Raw genomic sequence first — 22,502 nt, forward strand, 5'->3', positions numbered from 1 at the left:
GATCCGGACTCTTCAAAGAGAGGTTCCCTGGTGGATTGTCGTGAGGCCTCTGCCGAAAGGGAAGACAGTAGCCGTGGGTTATGATCTCCAAAACCCACACATCTGAAGTAATGGCACTCCACCCTACAAGATGCTGCGCCAGCCTCCCCCCCCCCCAACCGGCGAACCATGGGACATGGCCTCATGACTGAGTGGTAGCGGCTGCGGCGTTGCCCGAGGGCAAAGAGGCAACAGCCCGAGCGGCTTTGGCACCTCGAGTACCCTGTTTTCTACCTCTGGTACTCCTACGGTGGCCTCTTTGACTGACAGCCCCTCTCGCTTTACTGAAGGATGAGTAATAACGAAAGGAACCTCCCCTCCATTGCTGTCCCGTAGGACGAAAAGGCAGAGGTTGTCGAACTGCAGCGCCCAACGACTTCGCTGCAGCTTTGGAGGTCTGAAACCTCTCAAGGCTCTCATCAGCCTTGCTGCCAAAAAGATGTTCACCGTCAAAGGGCATGTTGAGGAGCCAGGACTGTAAATCAGGAGCGAACCGCGTATTGCGGTGCTCGCCGCCATGGACCGGCTGACACAATCTGCCATGTCCAAACCCGACTGGACCGCCTCACAGATGGCATCCTTGCCATCCTGGACCATAGCAAGGAAACCATCCCGTTCGTCCCCTTCGGGAATATGTTCAGCCACTAATGCAACACAGTTCCACAGAGTGTGTGAAACGAGACAAGGCACATACAAGTTGGCCGCCTGAAGCGCCATACCCCCTGAAGAAAACACTTCCTTCGCCCAGTGTTAGGCAGAAACCTGTGCAGTTCCCTTAGGGACCACTGCAAAAGATTTAAGACTACAGGTGTTGGCAGTAAACCCACTTGGTAGCAGTCTGCACCACCCAGATTTACCTGGTAGCTGTGGCTGAGCAGTCAGACTTCCCTCAAGAAGAGTTAGGTAGTATGCAAAGTATACAAAATAGGCACTCAGATACAATAATGCAAGCAAACACTGACCAGAGCTTTGGTATCAAAGTATATAATTTATTTAAAAACACACAGTTGAAACACTCCAGCACTCTTATTGTAAAATGTTCTAAACACAGTTGCTATTGTAATATATACACCCCTTTTTCCTTATCAGATAAATCATAGTAAAACACCACTTATTTTCATACAGAGGTGAGTGCTTAACTAGATGGCACTCCAATAAGTTTGTGAGAAAGGGAGGGAAAAAGACAGAATATGGAAAGGTATACCACTATCATTCAGGAACACTGTTAGCAAGGCAGAAGAGCAAATAGTCACTGGTGAGCCAAAGTCCAAAGGCTGGGCCCCCTCTTAGAGAGAGCAGAGCACAAATGCGCCCAAGATCACACAGTTACACTAGGCTTTGAAAGTTTTGCAGAGGGTTCAAAAAGAGTTTAGAGAGGCTTAGGAAAGTTTAGCCAGGGTGTCCCAGGCTAACCCAGGTTCGAAAGCCGGGGACTAAATCTACCCCGTACAGTCGGTAGCAAGGGAAGCCAGGCGGAACACGGTACCTTAAGTGGGAAGGATCCTTCAGCGGTGGCAGTTGTTCCTGGTAGTGGGTGCAAGTTGTGGCGTCGTCCAGGGGAAGAGAAGATCTCGACTTGGAGGAAAGATGAAGGTTGTTGCACTACCAGGGAAGAAACCAGCCGTGGAGTTTTCCGGTTAAAGGTGGTACCTTTGTTTCGCGGTCGTGGTAAAACGTGGTATCCCGGTTGCCGGGGTGCTTGGCACAGGCAAGGCAGCCACGAGGTATGTCGGGAAGGCGAAAAGACGGTGAAACTGGTTATCCCCACCAGTCAAAGGAAGAAGACTCTCCGGCGGGAGATCTTCTCTGTCGTTGCGAAAAGTGGTGAGGCAGTCCAGCAGGGCTCCACCGGTGGTGGTGTCGTGGCAGGTCAGCTCAGCTTCTCCCTCGTCGGATTCTTAGGTCCTGTGGCGACTTCTGAAGTTCCAGTCCCCAAAGCCCTGCTTTTATGCAGCAAACCCCCATTCACTCAGCCTAGCTGTCACTCAAACATGCTAAGTGGTGAGCCGGCCGGCTCACCACTTGGGCCAATCAGGATGGAGTGCGACTTGAGTTGCCTAGGCAACTCAGTCCAGGGTGCCTAAATTCCCCTCCACCCCTCACAAGTACCCCAGACAGAGTGGCACCACTTTGGAGGGCTTCTGTGGAGAAGCCCGCCAAAAAGTGGAACAAAGGGCTCGACTTGGGTTGGAGTCACAGAAGAGAACACAAACGCCATTTTAGAATCAAGTGTTGGCAAAAAATACCAACCGGAGAATTAATATTTATTAAATAAACCGGCAGTATGTTCGAGGCTACCGTAAATAATTAAATAAAGGTAGTAGCCTAAAACAATGGGAAATCCCATAGGAAAATATTCGCGGTTGAATATAAAAAGTAGTATCCACTGCCACCAGCCAAAACTCGATCAGGGGGGACGGAGACGTGCCCCCTCGACTAACAGACCCCGGGGCAATTGAATTGCCCCAGCCAGTACGTCCACAATATGATGGTTTGTACTGATTCTGTTCAGAATTTAAGACTAGTAAAGTCAATGGTGACTTTACATGCCCTGGGAGACAGTAGTCAGACCCAGGGAATGGAGTCTATACTGGGGAGTCACTATGACACCCCTGTGTTACACAGCACCCTCCGTGCAGTAACACACATCACAAAAACACATGAAGCCCTATGGAGTAAAAGACCCCCATAGCCCATCAAACACATCTAGATTCAAAGAAACACACTCAAATCATGCCCAAGAGTGAGGGTAAAAGAGTCTCACTCTTGGCAGGAGAGAAAAAATAAACCATAAAAATCCAGCAAAGCTGCTGGGGGACTCACTAGGTTAGGAAATTCAGCCTAAACAGAGAATTCTCCCTAACACCCAGCCATCAAAACGTTTGTCGTCCCTATCCGGAGGGATGGTAGGATACGACGCCTGCTTTGCCGGGGCCGTAGCCGCCTGCACCACCAAACTCTCCGGAGTTGGGTCCCTGAACAAGTAGCAGGGGTCGCTACTGGCTGGAAGGTATTTTCGCGACAAAGACTTGCCCACTGCCAGGAGACTCTCCGGAGCAGTCCAAGCCGCCGCCACTCTTCTATGCAGAGCCATATGAAACAGCAGTACCGGGTCAGTGGGGGGGACCAAGATCGAGGATGTCCGTAAGATCATCCTGCACAAACTCCCCTGGGGGAGCCGACCATCCCAAGTACTTGGTGACCCGAGACATAAGCGCTGGTATGAAGAATCGGCATGAGTGCCAGGCTGAGGCCTACAAAACTCCACCTTCAGAGGTGTGTCCAGTCCACTGGCATCATGCAGTGACTGCCTCAGGTCTTCAAATTGGCTATGGCCCGAGAGAAGCTCATCTGGCACCCTATTAGGAACCAAGCCCTCAGAGCCCTCATCAACCTCTGAAATGTACTCCAGGCGGTGAGAGGAAGGCCCCTGGGGACCAAAGCTATGCCTGACCTTAGCCAGAGCCTTTCTAGGGGCTTCCCCCGTGCCACGGAGCCCCTCCGACACCACCGCCTCGAAAGACGTTGAGGGCGCCGAACGAATCGGTGCCAGCGTCGAGTGAATCGGCAGCAACGTCAGCCGCAGCGCCACCAGCATCGACGGCGTTGACACAGGCCTCGAAGCCAGAGCTCCCCGCGTGTCCTTCGACGACTTAGGCGCCGACAGCGTTGACGACCACCTCAGAGGCGGAGCCTCGAGAGAGAGAGAGGCCGTTGACGACCTTGGTGCCACAGGCGTCGACGTCTTCCTCGAAGACTGCACAGGATCATGCGGTCTTGAGCGCGTCGAGGACCGGGACCTGGAACGGGCACGGCAAGAACGGTTATCCTTGTCCGAGCGGAACCTCTCCCGCGAACCGTGCCGACCACCCGAGCCTGAAGGCGTACGAGCGATGTCTCTCGACCGATCATGACCAACCCCACTCGGAGGCGCGCACCGACTGTAACGCTCACCTGATTCCCACAGAGGCGCAGGTCTGGCTTCGAGTGCTGATGCTTCTTCAATGGTGAAGCGCAGGACTCTGAAGATGGACAGGAAGGGCCCCTCTACTCTGGCTCGCAGGAATATTCCCCTGTGCGTGAAAAGGGAGTAGTACCTACTGACTGAGTTATGCTCAAGCCTCCCACTCACTTCCAACCCTCCACGATTCCCTTCCACGATTCCCCGTGAAGTCTCACCTTAGGGTCAGGAAGGATGAGCTCTCCATCCTGCTTCTGATGCAGGGGCGCGTTGAAACCCAGTTACTTCACTGGATTGAGGAGAGTTCAGGTAAGCTTGACTATTCAGGTAAGGCGCTGCAAAAGTTCTGCTGCAAGTTCAAAAGTCCAAGCTTAATAATAATGTTCATTGTCTTGTTGCAGCAAGCGCTAATGCTTATGTCTTTTTCCCCTTAGGGGCCGGGGTTCGGAATGCCGGAGATATGGCGCCGACCCGAAGTGAAATGTGCAGTTCCAGAAAATGTCAGGTAAGTTCTGGATGAGCGCTCGGGTAATGTCTTTGCATTTGCTCATTCAATGGATTTGTCTTTTTTCCCCATAGGGGCCGGGGTCCGGAAAATGCCTGGAAGCGGCAAGACCCGAAATGAAATGGGAATGACACAACAGGTAAGTCTTAGAAGGAAACTGAGCTTTTCCTATTCCTTTCCTTCTCTCACCTTGTTCTTGTCTTTTTCTCTCTAGGCTCTGGGAAGTGGCTGTGGATCCGGATGATCGCTGCTGAAGATGGAGGCGTCCAGGATAGGTGAGTGAAATGCAGCGCTGCAGCGATCGTAGTGAAATGCTTTTAAAAATGATGTCTTCCTTTTCAGGATCGTCGCTTTGATGTCTCCGTGGTTCCGATTTAGCAGGTAAGGTCTTTTGTCTCCCTTTGCAGGTGACCCAGGATACTGACAGGCGTGGCTGAGGTCCAGATGCAGGAGCGGACACGGTGAGCGTCCAGCTGCGAGGAGCAGAACAACGCGAAGCGTGAGTTGCTGATCGGGTGTGGTTTAAATAGCTTTGGAAGAAGTTCCAAGTGTGTATCCTTCCACCGATCAGGTATGTATCCTTCCCCGACCACACCCGGGTGGAAAGTAGTCCCACAGGTAAAGTAGTTCCATTCAGGCCTCAAGAGGGCCTGGATGTAGCAGCATGGTCTGCATCAGGTAAGTGCACATTGAAACACTTGAACACATGTCTAGCTTTATGAGCCTGGCGCCTAAGGCGCCAGGACAGGGGTCCAACATGAGCCTGGCGCCTAAGGCGCCAGGACTGCGTCCAAAGGGCCCCAGCTTCGGCCCGCTGGCACTCCCCTGGGGGAAATGCCTGCCTCTGGGGTTGCTGGGTAGGACCTGGCTCCTTGGAGGTAGGCATCATGACACCGACCGGTGCCCTGCGATTCGAGAATCGCTAACATCATCTTCCCAAAGGAAGCCCATTCCTCCGGCGTCGCTTGCATGGTGGGATAAGCGACCCGCCGACGGGCAGAGTCCTCGGATGAGGACGGGGAAGGAGACCGATGCTGGCGCTTCCGGGAATGCCTCGAAGAGGCAGAGGAGTGGCGAGACAGACTCCTGCAAGGAGACCCACTGGACCTCCGAAGATGATGCGGAGAGTCGCCTCTCGATTCATCCGTCGAAAGCCCCGCAGACCTCGACTTCCGGGGCTTAGACACCCTACCTACTGACAACAACTTCTTGCGTTCCCGCAAGGCCTTGGCCGTGAGCGACTGGCAGTCGACAGTCGTCCGTGTTGTGGGCCTCCCCGAGGCATCAGAGGCAGGCATCGTGCGAGTCCGTTACCGACATCTTGGACCCACAGTCCCCACATTTTTTGAAGCCCGGACGCGGGTCGAAGACGAGGCAGACATCACGAACAGGCTTTTTTTCACAAAACCAAACAGGTTCAAAGAACCGAGAAGATTACAACAGAAACTCTAAAGAGTCGAGGCGTACCGAGATTCACGAAGCGAACATGTTCACGGAAAAAACAGAACTGAGGCTACGGGCGTCGTGCGTCCTACTTATCACATCGGGTGACGTCAGTCGGAGGAGGAGGAGGTCCTCGGGGACGGCTCATCGACGTAGGATGCAGACGCCGAAAATTTTCCAAAGCAGCACAGCTGTGGTGATTACTGTCAAAGATATGGAATACGTCGGAGGACCCAATCCCCTCGAAAATATACTCACCTGCCTTGACGAACTACTATGGTCCCTTTCCTGGTAGAGAAGCTTGCCAGAAACAAAATTGCTACAACTACTTTCAACTTGACGGCAATATTGATTCCAAGATTCTCCACACCAATCTCTCTGCGAAGGAGGGTTAAATAATAACTGCCTTTTCTTAGAACCTCTTGACTCATGGCAAAGTGTGTTCCACATTCCCCCTAACATAAAACCTGATATAGAAGGATTATTCTCAAGGTGTCTAATAACTACTGCTGGACAGATTCTGCACTGTTGGAAGTTTGGGTTACAAGTCCTCCCAGTTGATATCAAAAAGGGAGAGTTGTGTCCTTGCCACCTCTGTAGGGTTTCACATTTTCTGGGCAGTTAGCAATGCAGGATATAGGCTTTCTCCAATGTATATCTCCTAAAAAGGGGATTTATGCCTTTGCTGTTTTATTGTAGTTCTCTCCCAGCCTCTTGGCTATTGGCAATGCAGGCTTTCGCCACTTCAGCTCGGTGTCTTCAATTATTCGATATTCAACATGGTGCCTTTTCTGTTTCATATTCAAAATTGTCAGAGTTTAACAGTTTTCCTGTGTGGAGCACCCAGGGGCCAGCTTTCTCATTCTGCCAACTCACCGGCTTCCTGCAGCAGCTTATTGTTGCGGTCAGCTGTGGCGGCAGAACTCCAGTGTCTGGCTTGCTCTTTCTGCGTACCTTCAGTGAGCTGTGCTTTGCCAGATCCGTTGATCTTCTGTGGCTTCCCTCTCGCCGACACAATATGCTGACGGGGGAGCATGTCTCCCCAGTCAGCTGGGCTTCTTGACAAGCCGCTTCCCACTGCAAGCACTCCGCACTTCTGCTCGCCTTCACCTTTCGTGAGGGCTTCTACTGGCGTTCTGCTCTCCGTGGCTGCTCTTGCACCTCAGACAGAATGCTTCAACAGCTGTGCCTTCCATACTGCATTCAACATCTTGACCTTCCTGCAGCTGTGTTTCATTTTGGAATTTAAATATCCCACTCGGGTGCCTTGGTCTGCACCACTATAATGCACATTTTGGAAAGTAGAATGTTTTATCTTTACTGCCTCCAATCCCTACTGTCTTGTCCCAGTACTATATGCATTATGGGTACCTAATTTTGGCTTTTTGATATTGTGAGATTTGTTATATTGAGGGAAGGTTGTGACTTAACAGGATTTCTGCTAGATGTAGAATTAGGACAATTCAAGGTTTAACTCCTGAGGCACAAGCCTTATTCTGTTTAGAGGACTTTCCATAACCTGTTCCTTGAGTAGCTAAATGGGCGAGACTTGCACACTGACAAAATGCCATTAGGTAACAGGAACTAGTAAGACTCTGCCTCAGAAGATAAACAGCACGTCCTTCTAGGCAGAGTCAACACTTCCCCCACCCGATAGTCTCCTCCCATGTGATCCTTCCCCCCCTGATAACACCTCCAGGGTTAGGATTAGGTAGCAGCTGCCTTCGCCCTGGCCACATGGGAAGAGACTTTAGGCTGGGATTTCGTGATGACGCCACAGGATTCATCACACATGGCACAAAGCACTCTGCCTGACTATACCATCCAGACAGCTTTTTTACTATTACTCCATAGGGCCAATCATGTGCAAGGCTTTATGTGAAAGGGAAGCCTGGAATGCAAACACCCTTCCACCTTCTTCACCTCCACTCTGCTGGATCTGAGGAAGGCCCAAGGCGCTCTCTCACATTGGCAGTGTTGCCCACGCCCAGTCCCGTGCCTGGAGCACCCAAGGATCTGTTGCTGGGTGCAGGTAGGGATATCAGGTGTGATAATCCTTCAGATAGATAGAGTCACCTTTCCCCAGGGTGAGATATCCTTTCCATGAGGCTAGGGAATTGTGACTGCTAACAAACAGTCCCCCTAGGGGTGGCAATATCTTAGACTACCTCAAGGAGAAGAACCCCCTCCTGGAGACAATGACGCAAATCAGGGACACAGCCCCTTTAACTCCTGACCCCATAAAACAGCAACATCACCCAAACTGCTTTTCCTAGACTTATATATAGGAAACCATGTGTTGCGTCAGACAGTTATGTGATTAGTACAAGCACAAAGAAAAACGTATGAACGTTACAGTGAAGCAAGAAAAAAGCTTGACCAGCTGTTGGAATAACGTTGGGTCCATTGACAGGATGGATTTCCCCCCACCCCTCCCCGCTGATATATCAAGACACCAGAAGCAAACAAATGCAGAAGAGATGGAGACAGACTAGAGAAAGATTGAATCGGAAATTGAGATAGAGATCAAGGCGATGGCAGATGCTAAAGATACGTGGAGGGTGTGGTTGAAGAAAACACACAAACATCTCTCAGGCAGACTACGTGTTGGCAGTAGTCGAAGCAGAAAGTCAAACGTTATTTAAGTGAAACCTTGTGGGCCAGAGGAAGTGTGAGAAAGAAAACAATGGGCAGAACGCCCGACAACAAACGTGATTTATGAGACGCCTAGGAAGTATCATACCAGTCGGCCAGGAACTGGCCCAACATAAGGACAGAGATTGGGTTATAGTGGCGTGACCTGTAGTGGGTGGCCCATGCAGTCCAACAACTGCACAGAAACCGCTAATCTCAGCCTTTCACAAAGTTGCATACGTGGGCTTGAGAAGCGTCAAGAGGGATTGTCTCTCAACGACCCATAAGAAAGGGACAGACACGTCCATTACCGACAGAACAACCACCAACAATACAGCGACCAGGAAACAAGCGGCCAACGCAAGAAAATCTAGACCATCACAAGATCCCAGGAAGAACCGGTGAAGCATCCAGACTCCAAAAGCAGGTGACGCAAACTGTTAAGTCAGTGGGGGAGCTAAAGGAAAGCCAAGGGTGCCTTGGAAAATGGGGAACAATGAGTTGTAGTATGAAGAATGCTTAACTAAGCAAACCATGCTTAAGGAAGGGTTACCAACAGAAGTAACACTCACCTCAGCGGTTGTGAATTGATTGTCTTTAAAACTCAATGCCGCGAATAACGTTTCAAGGAGTTGATCTTCTCGAACTCAGAAGGAACAGAAACCCTTCCAGGGGTCTTCTAGAGCATCATTGGCGAGAATAGAGTTCTTAAGGGGGCTTTCAGGGACAATCGTTGCCAAAGACGCAACATTCCAAAGCACATGGGAAATAGAAGCACGCTTACGCATACCCCAGAATCCTCTAGGGCTAGTCTTCTGAGTAAAAACCAATCACCCTCTAGCAAAAGGTTATTCCAAGCTCATCATTTGTGGACACCAGACCCTGTCAAGAGTTCAGTGCTTTCAATCCATGGGGACAACATTCCCTTTTGAAAGAAGAAAATCTTTGTGGTCTTCTCTTATAAAACCTGAAAATCCAGCCCTTACTTGTTAGACGGGAACCTGGAAACCGGGGGAACTGAATACTGGAGACTGTAAATGTGAAGAAACCAAGAAAACAGTGAATCAATTTGAACCACAACTCCCTAGCCAGCTCCTCAAAGGTGTGGTGCTGGAGAGCCGAGAGGAACTCAGGGAGCATCTTCATGTCGCAGTGTGGACAGAATAAAGATTATCGAATCTGTGAGATCCTCTGTAAAGGGATAACAGGTTTTTGCTGAAAATCATAAGAAACATTGGGGAACAAGCTAGGAGAAGGGAGTCATTCTCCTAGCCCAACAACGATCCTGTAGAACTGTTTATTTTTGGGGTACAAAAAGACTGGAAATGTATTGAACTTATTGAGAGAAAAACTTGGGAGTCTTTGGGACACTTTACATCTAGGAGAAAAGTAATTTTCCTGGGTCACAAGCAAAACCACGACATTGTTATGGTAGTGACAGGGATACCATTGTAGCCTTTTTGACCAGGAAGGTGCCTTTTGATTTGGACATATTTTGTTGTCTTGACAAGCACCCAAGTTTCTTTAGTTTAGGTAGGGAAATCCCATTAGAGGTAATCACAGATAGTTTCAATTTAATTTTCTGCTGAATAAACCTTTAAAGCAACCATCACGACACCACTTGATCAGTCTACTCATTTCTTGTCGCCACACAGAGCAACTCCATCAGCCAGGCAGTGTGCAGGCAGCAAGGCTAACAATGAGAGTAAGGCACAGATCAGGCAGGGATACACTTAACGCAGCAGCAAACTGGAGGCAAGACACTTCCTGGGGCTCGTGCTTGCAGGACATGGACACAGGATAGAGAACCAGGGAGCAGATGCTAAAGAAACGATGGTGAGCTTGTGCACAATGCAGAAAAAGAACCTTCCTACATCAAAACTACTGATTTGCAAACCTTTAGTAAAAACAAAACCCTCATTGATTTAAATGGTGGAAAAAACAAAATAACAGGTAGCCCAGCAAGTTCACATCATAACCCTTGCCAGGCCAATCTTATTTCTGCATCTTAACACTTCTTGCACTCTTTCAGCTCTCCTCTGTTGTACCACAGGATTGAGCCAACGAGCGCCCACTTGCTCCAAAGCCAAAAAAACTATATGGGACCGCCTGCTTCAAAAGCAGTGTTCTGAATCAGTTGAAAAGAAAGTAAAAGGACGACAATGCCTCCAAACACAAAACGTTTTCTTAAAGTACATATGCTGCAAAAAAAGAAGGATGGGGACCATTTCTGCACTTATTTTTAGCATTGAATGGAAGGTTTTTGTTATTAACGGTTGCAGCTATCTGCAACTGACAGCAAAAATACATTATTGGATCTTGAGGGTAATGCTCCATCGAGCTAAAGACAATTCCTATAGAAAGAACTAACCTAATTCTGTTAGTGATTGTATCAGCATACAGTTGTCAGACAGTAGCACAAGGTCACCAAAAAAGAAATAACATGTTATACTATGAAACCAGTATTCAAACAGAAGTCATGCCAGCGGAATGTAACAATGTTCAATCAGGACATAACCGACAAACAGTGAAGAAGCAACCCCAGACCCACACCACAGATCTACCCTACATAAAATCAAAGTTCATTGTAAAAAAACTATTTAATTTTTCATTAATATTAAAATGCATATTAAACCATTAAAACCAGTTCGCAGGTGCAATGTCGGGGACCCCAGGTGAGTGAAAGGGATCACTCAAGGGGGGGAACCGGCAGTCACCTGTGAAGTATTAAATGGAGAAAAAACAAAATAGAACCATCTCGCAATAATCAAAAACACACAAAAGCCAACCACGGGATGCCGTGCGTCAACTACTAAGGTGTCAAGGCAATAGAATACATGCAATAAGCCTGGCACTGATAGTAAATAGTAGTTTCAATGGTAGCACGCATCTAACTTTAATACAGTTGATGCCCATCTTCTTTAGGACGTAGCATTCCCTTAAAGGTCATGGTCCCTTGACGTTTCATCTGTGTCGTTGTTGCACAAAATGTATTATTAAAACTAACAATTCAGACTTGCGTGTTAAAAGCAGTAGTCACACCTAAAACAAACCCAAAGAATAAAAGAAAAGAAAAAAAGACAAAAAACAATCAATAAGAAGTTAAAAGTTAACGATCTGTAAGTATAAGAATGGGGGAACATCTAACATTCTCCAAGTTCAAGTAAGTCATGAGACAAATTGGTAGAAAAGGTGATTACCGTTATCTCAACCCAAAAGGCTGGTGCCAGGGTCCTGTGAGTGAATCCAGGAGTGTACGTATGGGCCGTGCCGAGGATAGATCACAATAAATTAGATCTGCGAGAAGAGCAAGGATAAACATTTAACTTATGTGACCATGATTACCATGGTCAAAAAATCTCCAAATTATGTGAAGCAAGAGCCCAAAGTTATAAAGTTATAGTCGCCCACTTTGTAGAATATAATCACAGCTGTGATGACTTACGAGGTGGGTCCTTGAACGTGTAGGAGGGTCTGACCAATACGCTGTTGCCAATACACTGGCCACACGTGAACACTGGTGGATTCAACACCCAAAGCCATATGGTCGGCCTGAATGCCCAGGACGAACGGCAAACAGTTTTCAACAGACCACCATAGGTGCTTTTTGACAGCTTTGCCTTCTTTATTGCTCTATTCCCTATCCATCTAGATTTATATATTTTCTGTATATTGTATAGATTATTGATACCTTCGGCATGCTACAATATTCTTTGTGCTTGGGCCCTCATCATTCGGGCACATCTGCATTGCAGTCTAATATAAGATGCCAACTTTTCCCTTGTTTGGGTCCATGCCTCCGAGCACATGGGCATGTTAGTTTAATATGAAAAAACTTTTCCAAAAAAAAGTTTTTCCCTAGATTGGGTTCATGCTTCATGTTTATATGCTTTATATCCGCTTTGTTCTGCTTCCGACTATATTTAATGCTGTACACGGCTCTTCAGTATTGAGGCTCGTTGGCATTAAGATGGGTTTTCAAATGAATCAGAACTCACTTCAGTGACTTTTGAATTTTTGCCGACGGTTCGGCAAAGTGCTTGTCCAAACGAGCGCACAGGTGAGGTGGATAGCGGGAGTTGTCCAATTGCAACTTTCTTAACTTTTTGGTCCACTAAGATTGCTGTTTTGCTTCTACGTGTCGTTCGATGCAGAGAGCATTTTAGCTCTCATACTGCAAGTGTGACGTAATATGCATCACGCACTGTGTGTATATTTATGCCCGAGAGTTTGACGCGGGTGAAAGTTCGTCACTTCTTATCTTTACGTGTCACGGCGAGGCGGCGTTTATGAAAGGTAAGCTGCAGGCACGGCACTTTATTACTCCGTATTTCAAACGGGAGTTTCCTTAAAGTAACACGGACGCCGTTTTCGGTTGGGCATTTCGTTGCAGGAACGGGGCGACAGTCTGCATGCTTGCTTTATTTTGACATTTGATTCAGGCGTATCGTAGGGACCGCTTTCTATAACTATTTTCTAATGCTGTTTCAGACGGGCATTTGGTTGCAGGCACGGTTGGCCAGTCTGCATGCTTACCTTACATTTACATCTGATGTACGCGAACTTTAGGGACTGCTTTACATTGCTATTTCCCTATACTACTGGCTAACTTAAATGACTGCAAGTTTGGCAGAGCTGCTATTTTAGGAGTTCCAAGTTACATAGAATAGGCAATATTTAAATTGGCCATGGGTGTGCATTAAGGAAGAGATCTATATTTTTCAAGCTATTTGATGGATGGATTATAATGGGAAATCTTCCTATTGAGAATTGAACAGCACTTACATATGCAAGCGAGACGACAGCTGTTTAAGTTAATTTAGAGAAACATTTCTGCTTTACTCCTCTCTTCTAATAAACCTTTGTGTTGTTCCATCTTATGCATTCGCCCTAATTATGCCACTCTACACGATTAGAGAACAACGTTGCAGTCACTCTAGCAAAGCTTGATTTTTGATGGCGGTCTAATAATTCCAGTACCGTGCACAGTTCTTATATCTAAACGATGGAAGTGTTCCATTTTCTTGGACCTGCCAGCAATTGCCTACAGGTGAGTTGTCACGCAGTATTAATTCAGTTTCTTGAAGTATATTGCTACTTTGGCCCCTGGTGGGCTGTATTAGCCCGGAAGTTTCACACTTTGATTAATTGGGAGTGGCGCCCTCTTTGGGCTCTCTTGCTTCACATAATTTGGCGATTTTTTGACCATGGTAATCATGGTCACATAAGTTAAATATGTTTATGCTTGCTCTTCTCGCAGATCTGATTTATTGTGATCTATCCTCGGCATAGCCCATACTTATCCTCCTGGATTCACTCACAGGACCCTGGGACCAGCCTTTTGGGTCGAGATAACGGTAATCGCCTTTTCTCCCAATTTATGTCTCAAGACTTACTTGAACTTCGAGAATGTTAGAAGTTCCCCCATTCTTATACTCACAGATCGTTAACTTTTAACTTATTGATTTGTCTTTTTTCTTCTTTTCTTTTATTCTTTGTTGTATTTGTTTTAGGTGCGACTACTGCTTTTAACAGGCAAGTCTGTATTGTTAGTTTTAATAATACATTGTGTGCAACAAAGACACAGATGAAACGTCAAGGGACCATGACCTTTAAGGGAATGCTACGTCCTGAAGAAGATGGACATCAACTGTATTAAAGTTAGATGCGTGCTACCATCAAAACTACTATTTACCATCAGTGCCAGGCTTATTGCATGTATTCTATTGCCTTGACACCTCAGTAGTTGACGCACGGCATCCCATGGTTAGCTTGTGTGTTTTTGATTATTGCGAGATTGTTGGATATTGTGTTTTTTCTCCATTTAATACTTCACAGGTGACTGCAGGTTCCTCCATTGAGTGATCCCCTTCACTCACCCGGGGTCCCCGACATTGCACCTGCAAACTAGTGTTTTGGACCAATTAAATGGTCCCCCTTTTTTCGTATTTTCCTCAAATAAATTTTTATGATTATGCACTTTATCTTTGATGTACCAGGTTTATATTAAATATGAGCTCATGATTGTTTAATATGCATTTTAATATGGATGAAAAATGAAATAGTTTTTTTTTTACAATGAACTTTGGTTTTATGTAAGGTAGATCTGTGGTGTGGATCTGGGGTTGCTTCTTCACTGTTTGTCGGTTATGTCCTGATTGAACATGTTTACATTCTGTTTGAATATTGCTTGTTGCTTTCCCTCTGTCAGCGAGGTAGGGGTAAACCCATCTTGTTTTATTATACTATGAAACCAGAGCACTATACTCTTCAAAAGCTGTATTGTACCATTCGCCAACAACAATGATTCAAACAAAAGGAAATGCAATTATTGTGTATCCTACACGCAGAATGATGCATCCGCTTTAACAGATGGCAGATGGGATTAAATGTACCCCATCAATACAATTGGGTTCTTTTGAATACATTTGTTTTCCTTCTACAACACGATTATACGTAGACTGTTAGGCAGAATCCTGTGCAGTTCCCTTAGGGATCACTACACAAGATTAGGACTACAGGTGAGAGCAATAAATCCCCTTTGGTATCAGTCTCTACCACAAGATTTAGTTGGTAGCTGTGGCTGAGCAGTCAGACTTATCTCAAGAGGGAGATGAGCAGTATTCAGGGTTTGCACAATACGCCTACAGTACTATGGCACAAGGCAACACTGACAAAAGCTTTGTATTAAAAAGTATATATATATATTTTATACACTTCTAGATAAACACATCTATCACAATTCTTAAAGCAAGTTAAATAAGTCAGAAGAAAAATATACACACTCCCTAGTTAAATTGTAGACCAAGTGAACCAGAGTGAAAACTGAGCAAAACGGCACAGTGAAAACTACACACAAGGGATACACTATCAATTTCTCACAAGGGAGGGAAAGTACAAGTCATATATAAATAGTTTCTTACACACCCTAGCAACACTTCCCATAAGTTTGTGAACCAGATTAAGCAATACACAGTGCATCAGTATAGACAATACTTAAATGGAAACTGAGCAAAATCGCATTTCACAAGGTTTAGAAAGGGGAAGAAAAGGGTAGTTATAAGTAGGTGCATCAACACAGTTCTAGTTGAGAAGCAATCTAAAGAAGGCAGTTATAACAAATGTAGCCAGAGTCAGTAGGCCTGTGCCAGAGTGAGTGGTACAGGGCAAGGGACCAGGAGAGAAATGTTCTTGTAGCTGCAGTCAAGTCTTTGGTTAACAATTTTGAAAAGGTGGATGCAGAAGTTGAAAGACAATGTTAAGAGAGGGGCGGCCAACCCAACAGGTAGGTAAAGGATTTAAAACCCCTTTAGTGCTACCGCGAAGGGCGGGCGGCCTGGCGGAACAATGTACCTTTAAAATGAAGACGTGGCTCCTGCGGTGGCGTTGTTCCTGGTAGTTCCTGCAGTTCGGGTGATCCAGCAGAGGAAGAGGCGCTTTCGTCGTGGGGGAAGGTTCGAGTTACTCCACTACCCAGGGATGAAACCAGCCGCGGTGCTGCCCGCCGAATAAAAGGGTATGGTCCTTTAAATCGCGGTCCGGGTGGACTGGTGCCTGGCTATCCGGCCTCCGAGAACAGGGTACGGGAGATTCGACCAAGGCAGGTCCGGGAAGGCGATTGGCAAACTGGTTGGCCCCATCAGCTCAAGGTAAGAAGGCTCTTGCAGGTGAAGATCTCTCGTCGTGTGGAGAAAAGTGGCGAGACGCTGCAGCAGGGCTTCACCGGTGGTTCAGTCATTGCAGATGTCTTTGGCTTCTCTCCTCTTTGGCTTCTTAGTTCCAGTGGCGACGTCTTGCTCTTCCAGTCCTCAGGACCCTGCTTTTATGCAAAAAGATCCCCATTCATATGGCCCAGCTGTCACTCACACAGTGGAGTGGTCATCTTGGCAGGAGACCCTCCAGCCTATCACTATAGAGTGTGACATGGGTTGCTGAGGAAACCCTGTCCAGGGGTCCTACTCCCCTTCCCACACAATGGACCCAACCCCAGACTCAGTGGCGCTGTAAGGTGGGCTTCTCGGCAGAAGCACGCCAAACAGACGAACAAAGGATCTCCGACCTGGGTTAGGAGTTTAGAGAAAGACACGAGAAAGAAGTTAGATTAAAGTTCTGGCAAATAAAACCTACCGGAGTAAAGTTAATATTAAAATACACTGGCGGTATGTTAGAGGCGGTCATAAAAAGTGGTAGCCTCGAACAATGGGAAAATCCCATAGGAATATATTCGCGGTTGAATATTTTTGGTAGTAACCACTGCCACCAGCCAGAAACTTGAGAGAGGGACTGAACCTTACCCTCTTGAAAATGAACATAAGGGAAAAACTATTAACCCTTTCCAGTACCTCCATAGTAAGATGGGTTGTACTGGTTTTGTTCACAGAAATTGACTAGTAAAGCCAATGGGGACTTTACATACCCTGGGAGACAGTAATCAGTCCCAGGGTATGGAGTCTATGTTTGGCGGTTGCTACGACACCCCTGTGTCACTGCACGGAGAGTGCTGTGTAACACATGTGCATAAAGATGGTTCCTATGGAGGGGAGAGAAACTCCATAGGCATGAAACACAAAAATAGCCTAAACACACACAGCAAAAATGCCTAAGAGTGGGAAAAAGTCTCACTCTTAGCAGGAGGGGAAAAAAAAAATTCAAATCCAGCAAAGCTGCTGGGGGCTCTATAGGTAAGGGAAATTAGCCATAAAATGAGAATTCTCCCTAACAGACCATATAAGATTCATAAGTGAACAAAGGTCACCTCAGGCTATGGCAGTGTTTTGGATTTGAAGATTAACAGATTTGGAATAGCTAAGACTCCAAACGTGCGTGTTTAATCAAATATGATAAGTGGATCGGCAAGTGCCCACTCATTAAATAATGCTGAAGCCCTGAAGACGACCTCAGTTTTACGGGTCGAAAAAGGTGTTTGCTACCAATTGAACACATTAATTGCATTTCCTTACTCATTGTTAATAGCGATTGGTACAATAGCGTTTTTGAAAGGTACAGTGCTCTGGTTTCATAGTATAAGATACAAAGATAAATTATAACTTGCCTGCGTAATCAAAACGGTGCCATACATGTCTAAATTGCATCAAATGACAGTCAGAGACTAATGCAAACAGATTGAAACCGTAGATGCTTCACTGCCAGGGCATTGTCATGTAAGTGACAAAGTGGTGGTACATTTTAGAGAAGAAAAGAAAATCTGGTAGTTTTTCCAATTCATCAGGTGTTCTTTGAGAGAAGAGTGTCGATGGAAATCAGCATAGCAGTGCATTTTCTGAATGTTAATACAGACATTCATTTACTGATTTGAGTGGGGGCTTGCCACTGTAAACTGCTTTCTCTGAAAATAAGCAAGATTGCCCGACAAAACAGAAGACCATATCCTAGCATACATTGGAGACAAAAGTAAGAAACCATCCCCTTAACAGTTATGCTATTATAGAGTAGGTGAATGAGGAAACTGAAGTGGATCGACATTACAAGGAGTTCTCCAACATGCCGGCCATAGTGGTTTCTGAAAGCACACAGCTTTTTTAATCAATATTGAATACCCAGTGTCTTTCCTCCCAGAACACTTCACCAATGCAAGCAGTGTATGGCATCAACCTTCACTCAAGGTCCATCTATTTCACTTGTGCTCATCAAATTTTATAGGGCAAAAGTACAACAGAAACTAAGCATTCTGAAATGGTATGGAAGCAATGTGTTTTGGGCTATATAATAGAACTTGATAGCATATTCATGTCTAGTATTGGGAGACCAAATGCAGTACCCATTTCATTTAACATTAGCCTTCAAGTGCCTGAGCATATTGGAGACCACCATTTTGTAATGAATTGGGTACAAGTACAGAGACTAAATTTCTCCCTATGAAAGTCAGCGTTTATTAACAGGACAAGGAAATGATCAGGTTGCATCATGGAGAATTTTCATTTCAATGTTTGCGCTGAAATGGCTTTAGTGCTTAAGCTTGTGACTTCACAACGTTTAGTTATCAAGACTGCACAAAGGTGGTTACTACCTGACAGAGTTTCATGCTCAAATTCATATTCTGAGTTATCCAAAGTCTCAGTGTTCATATCTCTATGATCCGGGACAGAAACGGTTACAGATTGCTCTTGTAGCTCTGCTAACACAGCATTGGGATGCTTTTTGTCGCCATCGCCGTCAAGTCCTGAAAGAAAAAAATCAAGTTCTAATACATAGCCTTTAGCATGGCTTAATGTGGAAGTACTTTTAAATTGCAATATTCCGACTTTGCCATTAAAAGGATTGCTGGCTCAAGCTACTTCTGACCAAGGTTAACAAACCGAGGAGGAGGAAACCAAGACAATCCTACTTAAGAGTACTTTTGAACTTGTATTAATAAAGTGAAGCTTACAGAATTAACTGTGAAGGAACTATATATGAACATTTAACAAATAAATCAACTGTCAACAAAAAAAAAGCCTTATTGAATAGTAAATAATGGTTTGTGAGCCTAAGAGAATGGTGGCGAGTTCTGGAGAGAGGGACAGCATCAGTGAATCTCCTCAGTACTCTTATTTAGAAATAGTGGGGCAATGGAGTCCTGCTGATCATGACGTTTAAGATGGCGGTGTACATTAGTGAATTTTGTTTTGGAAAAAAATGGCACTTGGCATTAAATGCATTTGAAGACCAAATAGTGTATCGGAAATTATACAACATCACTGGTAAAAAGCATACTAATTGGTCCAAAGGATCAAGAATGTATGAGGGGAGTTGAAAGATCAGGCAACCGCAGCATTCAATTATTTGCATTTGTTCCAATTGATAGTTAGCGATGCCCAAAGTAACTAATCCTAGCATTAACTAGGGAGCCAACCACCTTCATAGAATGACGCCCCAATCTAAGGAGAGATTCTGCAAATTATTGGGAGCTTAAAGAAAGAAGCTTTTACCAGTAGGTTGCTCTGAGCATTTAGGATCCATTACTGCTGCACATTACCGCCCCCTTTTGAAGAGTATTGGGAATGTTCAACAGTATATGTGGAGGGCATGTTTTAGCAGGGTTTTGATCATTTGGATTCAGGGCCAAATAAAACAGCTTCTGTTTTACCTGGGAGTAACAACCAGGATTAAACTTAATTTAGGCAGTTGATCAGGTTAATATGAACAATACTTTCAATTTTATTGAATACTTGTTTATCATCTGCGTGAGAACACCATTTACACAAAATCAAAAAGGGGAGTCGATATAGGAACTTTTGAACATTTTCATCAAAGTTTTGATATAAAGGTTGAAAAGAAGCAATGATAAAGGAGAGCCCTGGGGGATCCCACGTTTCCCATTTCTTCAGTGATAAAAACGGGCCAAGTCTACCTGTAAAAAAAAAAAAAAAAAACAGAAGAAACCTAGAAATGTCAATACCAGACAAACGGGACGAGCAGTATATCATAATCGAACCGTCTCGAAAGAAGACATAATATCAACAGAAGAGTTCATTCTGGTTGGCTGCTCACATGATATTGTCGCAGACAAAAAGTAGTGCTGTTTCAGTTCCATGATTGGGTGCGAAAACTAGTTTGACGATCGTCCAGTAATGAGTGGTGTTCTATAAATGATTGAATCCGAGAAATAACAATGTGTTCCAAAATTCTGGATGTCCAAGTGGAACAAAAGTAGAGCCTTTTAGTTGAACAGGAATTCAACATTCCATGAGCGATGTATTAATAAGTAAGATGCTATATTCCATGAGTATACCCGCAAAGGTCTGCAGAAATTTTAGGGAAGGGAAACTCTAAATAAGGGGTCAGTAGAAGCTTCTGGAATAAATTACCCATTTCATTTGTAGTGACTTAATTCAAACCAAATGTTTTAGAACCAGGGTACCTGGTAGGGGGCACACCAGTCCTAGGGGGTGGGTGGCAGTGCGCCCAGCCCTCGCCAATCAGGTTAAAGACTGGGACAAAGTTCAGAATGCAGCTCTCCCGCTGTCATACAGAAATCAGGAAGTACTCCTAGCTTCCTCGTTGCAGTCTGCATGCAGGAGGGACGAGCCGGTGGCCTTGATTTTCTGCTGTTAACTGCAATTTTCAGGGGTTTCCTGAACGGCTTCTTCATGCAGCCGTCAGGGAGACTTCAGGGAAGGACATGCCCTATCTCCACTACTCCTTGTGAAAACAACAAGTTCAGGTAAAGCCTGTCACTGATTGAGGGTGTGCGAGAAACAGGTGAGGGCGAGTGTGGAAAACGCACTGTGCGCCAGTAACCATTTTCTGTGGCATTACTTTTTAAAAAAAAATTTTTTAACTGTCATCTGTCATAAAGCAAGGTGATAAGTGTTCATGTGTCCAGACTGGCCAACATTGGAACCAGATTGACAGGTTCTTACTGTGGATGATACCTTTAATGGCCAAACCAACAGGAGTATGTTCTTACATAGAGGTACTGACATATTGTTAGAGCCAGCTTGACTTTTTTTTATAGTTTCATTAGTGGCACTACACGCAAAGCAACCATGTTTCTGGTCACAAACAGAATGAACATTTTTACTGGCATATACTGCAGAGAAAGCCATGAAGATACATTGGTAAATTCTCCTGTGCACATTTGGTCACTTGCATCTATTAGATTATTTCATGAGTTACCCCTACACCCTAACCGATTGTAAACTGTCAGGCCTTTCACCCAATTTTTCACAGAAAGGGCTATATAAATGCACCAGTTTAACCCTTTATCCGAAACATTTTCTCAGGGTGGGGGGCGGTGGGCAATGGTTAGAGACTGGTTACAAAGTGCAGTTATAAAAGATTTAATTCCTACTTTGAAAAAACGTAGTACTGTACTTCAGTCTATTTTTGTGATAAGGTGTAGAAAATATTAAACTTTATTTAAAATGAAGATCTTTTTTCTTATTTTATCTAGTCTGTCAGTCTTTAATCTAGAACAATGTCCACTGGCTGGTTTATTCTTTTGTATTGAAATGTATCCCTGCTTTTTACATTTTCTTTACAAACTTAAAGATTACATTATTTTCTTTTTTACTACTTCCCATTTGATCTTCATCTGTGTTGAACAGGGGTCGAAATGGCCTCATCCATTTAATTATGCATTCTTTCACTGTACAAGGATAGAACTTCTACTCATTTACAGCAATTATGCATCCAAATAGTGAAACAATTAGATTTCTTGTTCGTTTAGCTCAAAAATGACACTTAAGCATGATTAGCAAACAATATTGTTGAGGCCAATTTAGAAATAAATATGAAACTCAAGAGAAGGGGATGGAAATTACACTAGGAGGTCCTCAAGGACCTAGTTGGTGAAAGTAGATGATACCATTGGGGAATAGCTTCAAAATACCATTTCACAAAATTTAGCTGGCATACACTGGGTAGCCCATTAGGCCACTGAAATGAGGGAATTTGTGTCGGCCTGGTCATGCCTCAAGAAAATTAAGTACAAGAAGTAGGAACTCACTCAAAGTGGCACAAATTGAGGGAATACACAAATTAAACACATTGAGGAAAAATGTAAAGGCCCCAGTGGCTCACAACCAACTGCAATTTTTGTGCAGAAACAAGGAGGAGAAACATCTACCTAGGTGGAAGCAACCCCTTTTATTTTTTAACCAGACAGAGAGGATACTGGTCAGCAAAGGAGGAAAATGCACATAGAATCCATTATAGATTAAGAAATTAGGTAGAGCAGTAAGGAACATAAAATCCAGGCCATTGGAAAGATTCTATACCCAATTATATGAGGCAGATGGGGGAAAGGCAGCAGAGAAGTTGAAGAATTTAAACAATGTTCAGTTAACGCAATTAGCCGAGGAGCAAAGAAAGGAGCTGCAGGTACAGACAAGTAAAAAGGCGGTTGGAAAATTGGTAAAGAACTTGACCAAAAGCCCAGGTCCTGAAGGATTGCCTCATTTTTAAAAAATATCTTCC

At 45.1% G+C, this 22,502-nt stretch overlaps 1 protein-coding gene across 5 annotated transcripts in view; it reads right to left on the bottom strand.

The window, feature by feature from the left end:
• LARP4B (La ribonucleoprotein 4B) overlaps window positions 1–22,502 on the bottom strand; it is a 2,592,412-nt gene that overhangs the window by 1,973,659 nt on the left and 596,251 nt on the right. For 4 of the 5 annotated variants that reach the window (XR_011303320.1, XM_069648004.1, XM_069648003.1 and 1 more), the window contains one exon: window positions 18,610–18,762. The exons of the other annotated variant lie outside the window; for it this stretch is intronic. Coding sequence is in view for 3 of the 4 variants with exons in the window: in XM_069648004.1 (XP_069504105.1) it covers window positions 18,610–18,762 (153 nt within the window). In the remaining variant the exon portion in view is untranslated. The remainder of the gene's footprint in view (window positions 1–18,609; window positions 18,763–22,502) is intronic. 5 annotated transcript variants of the gene reach the window in all.

The sequence above is a fragment of the Ambystoma mexicanum genome, chromosome 2q (genome assembly GCF_040938575.1).
Source record: "Ambystoma mexicanum isolate Mex_15411 chromosome 2q, UKY_AmexF1_1, whole genome shotgun sequence".
NCBI lineage: Eukaryota > Metazoa > Chordata > Amphibia > Caudata > Ambystomatidae > Ambystoma > Ambystoma mexicanum.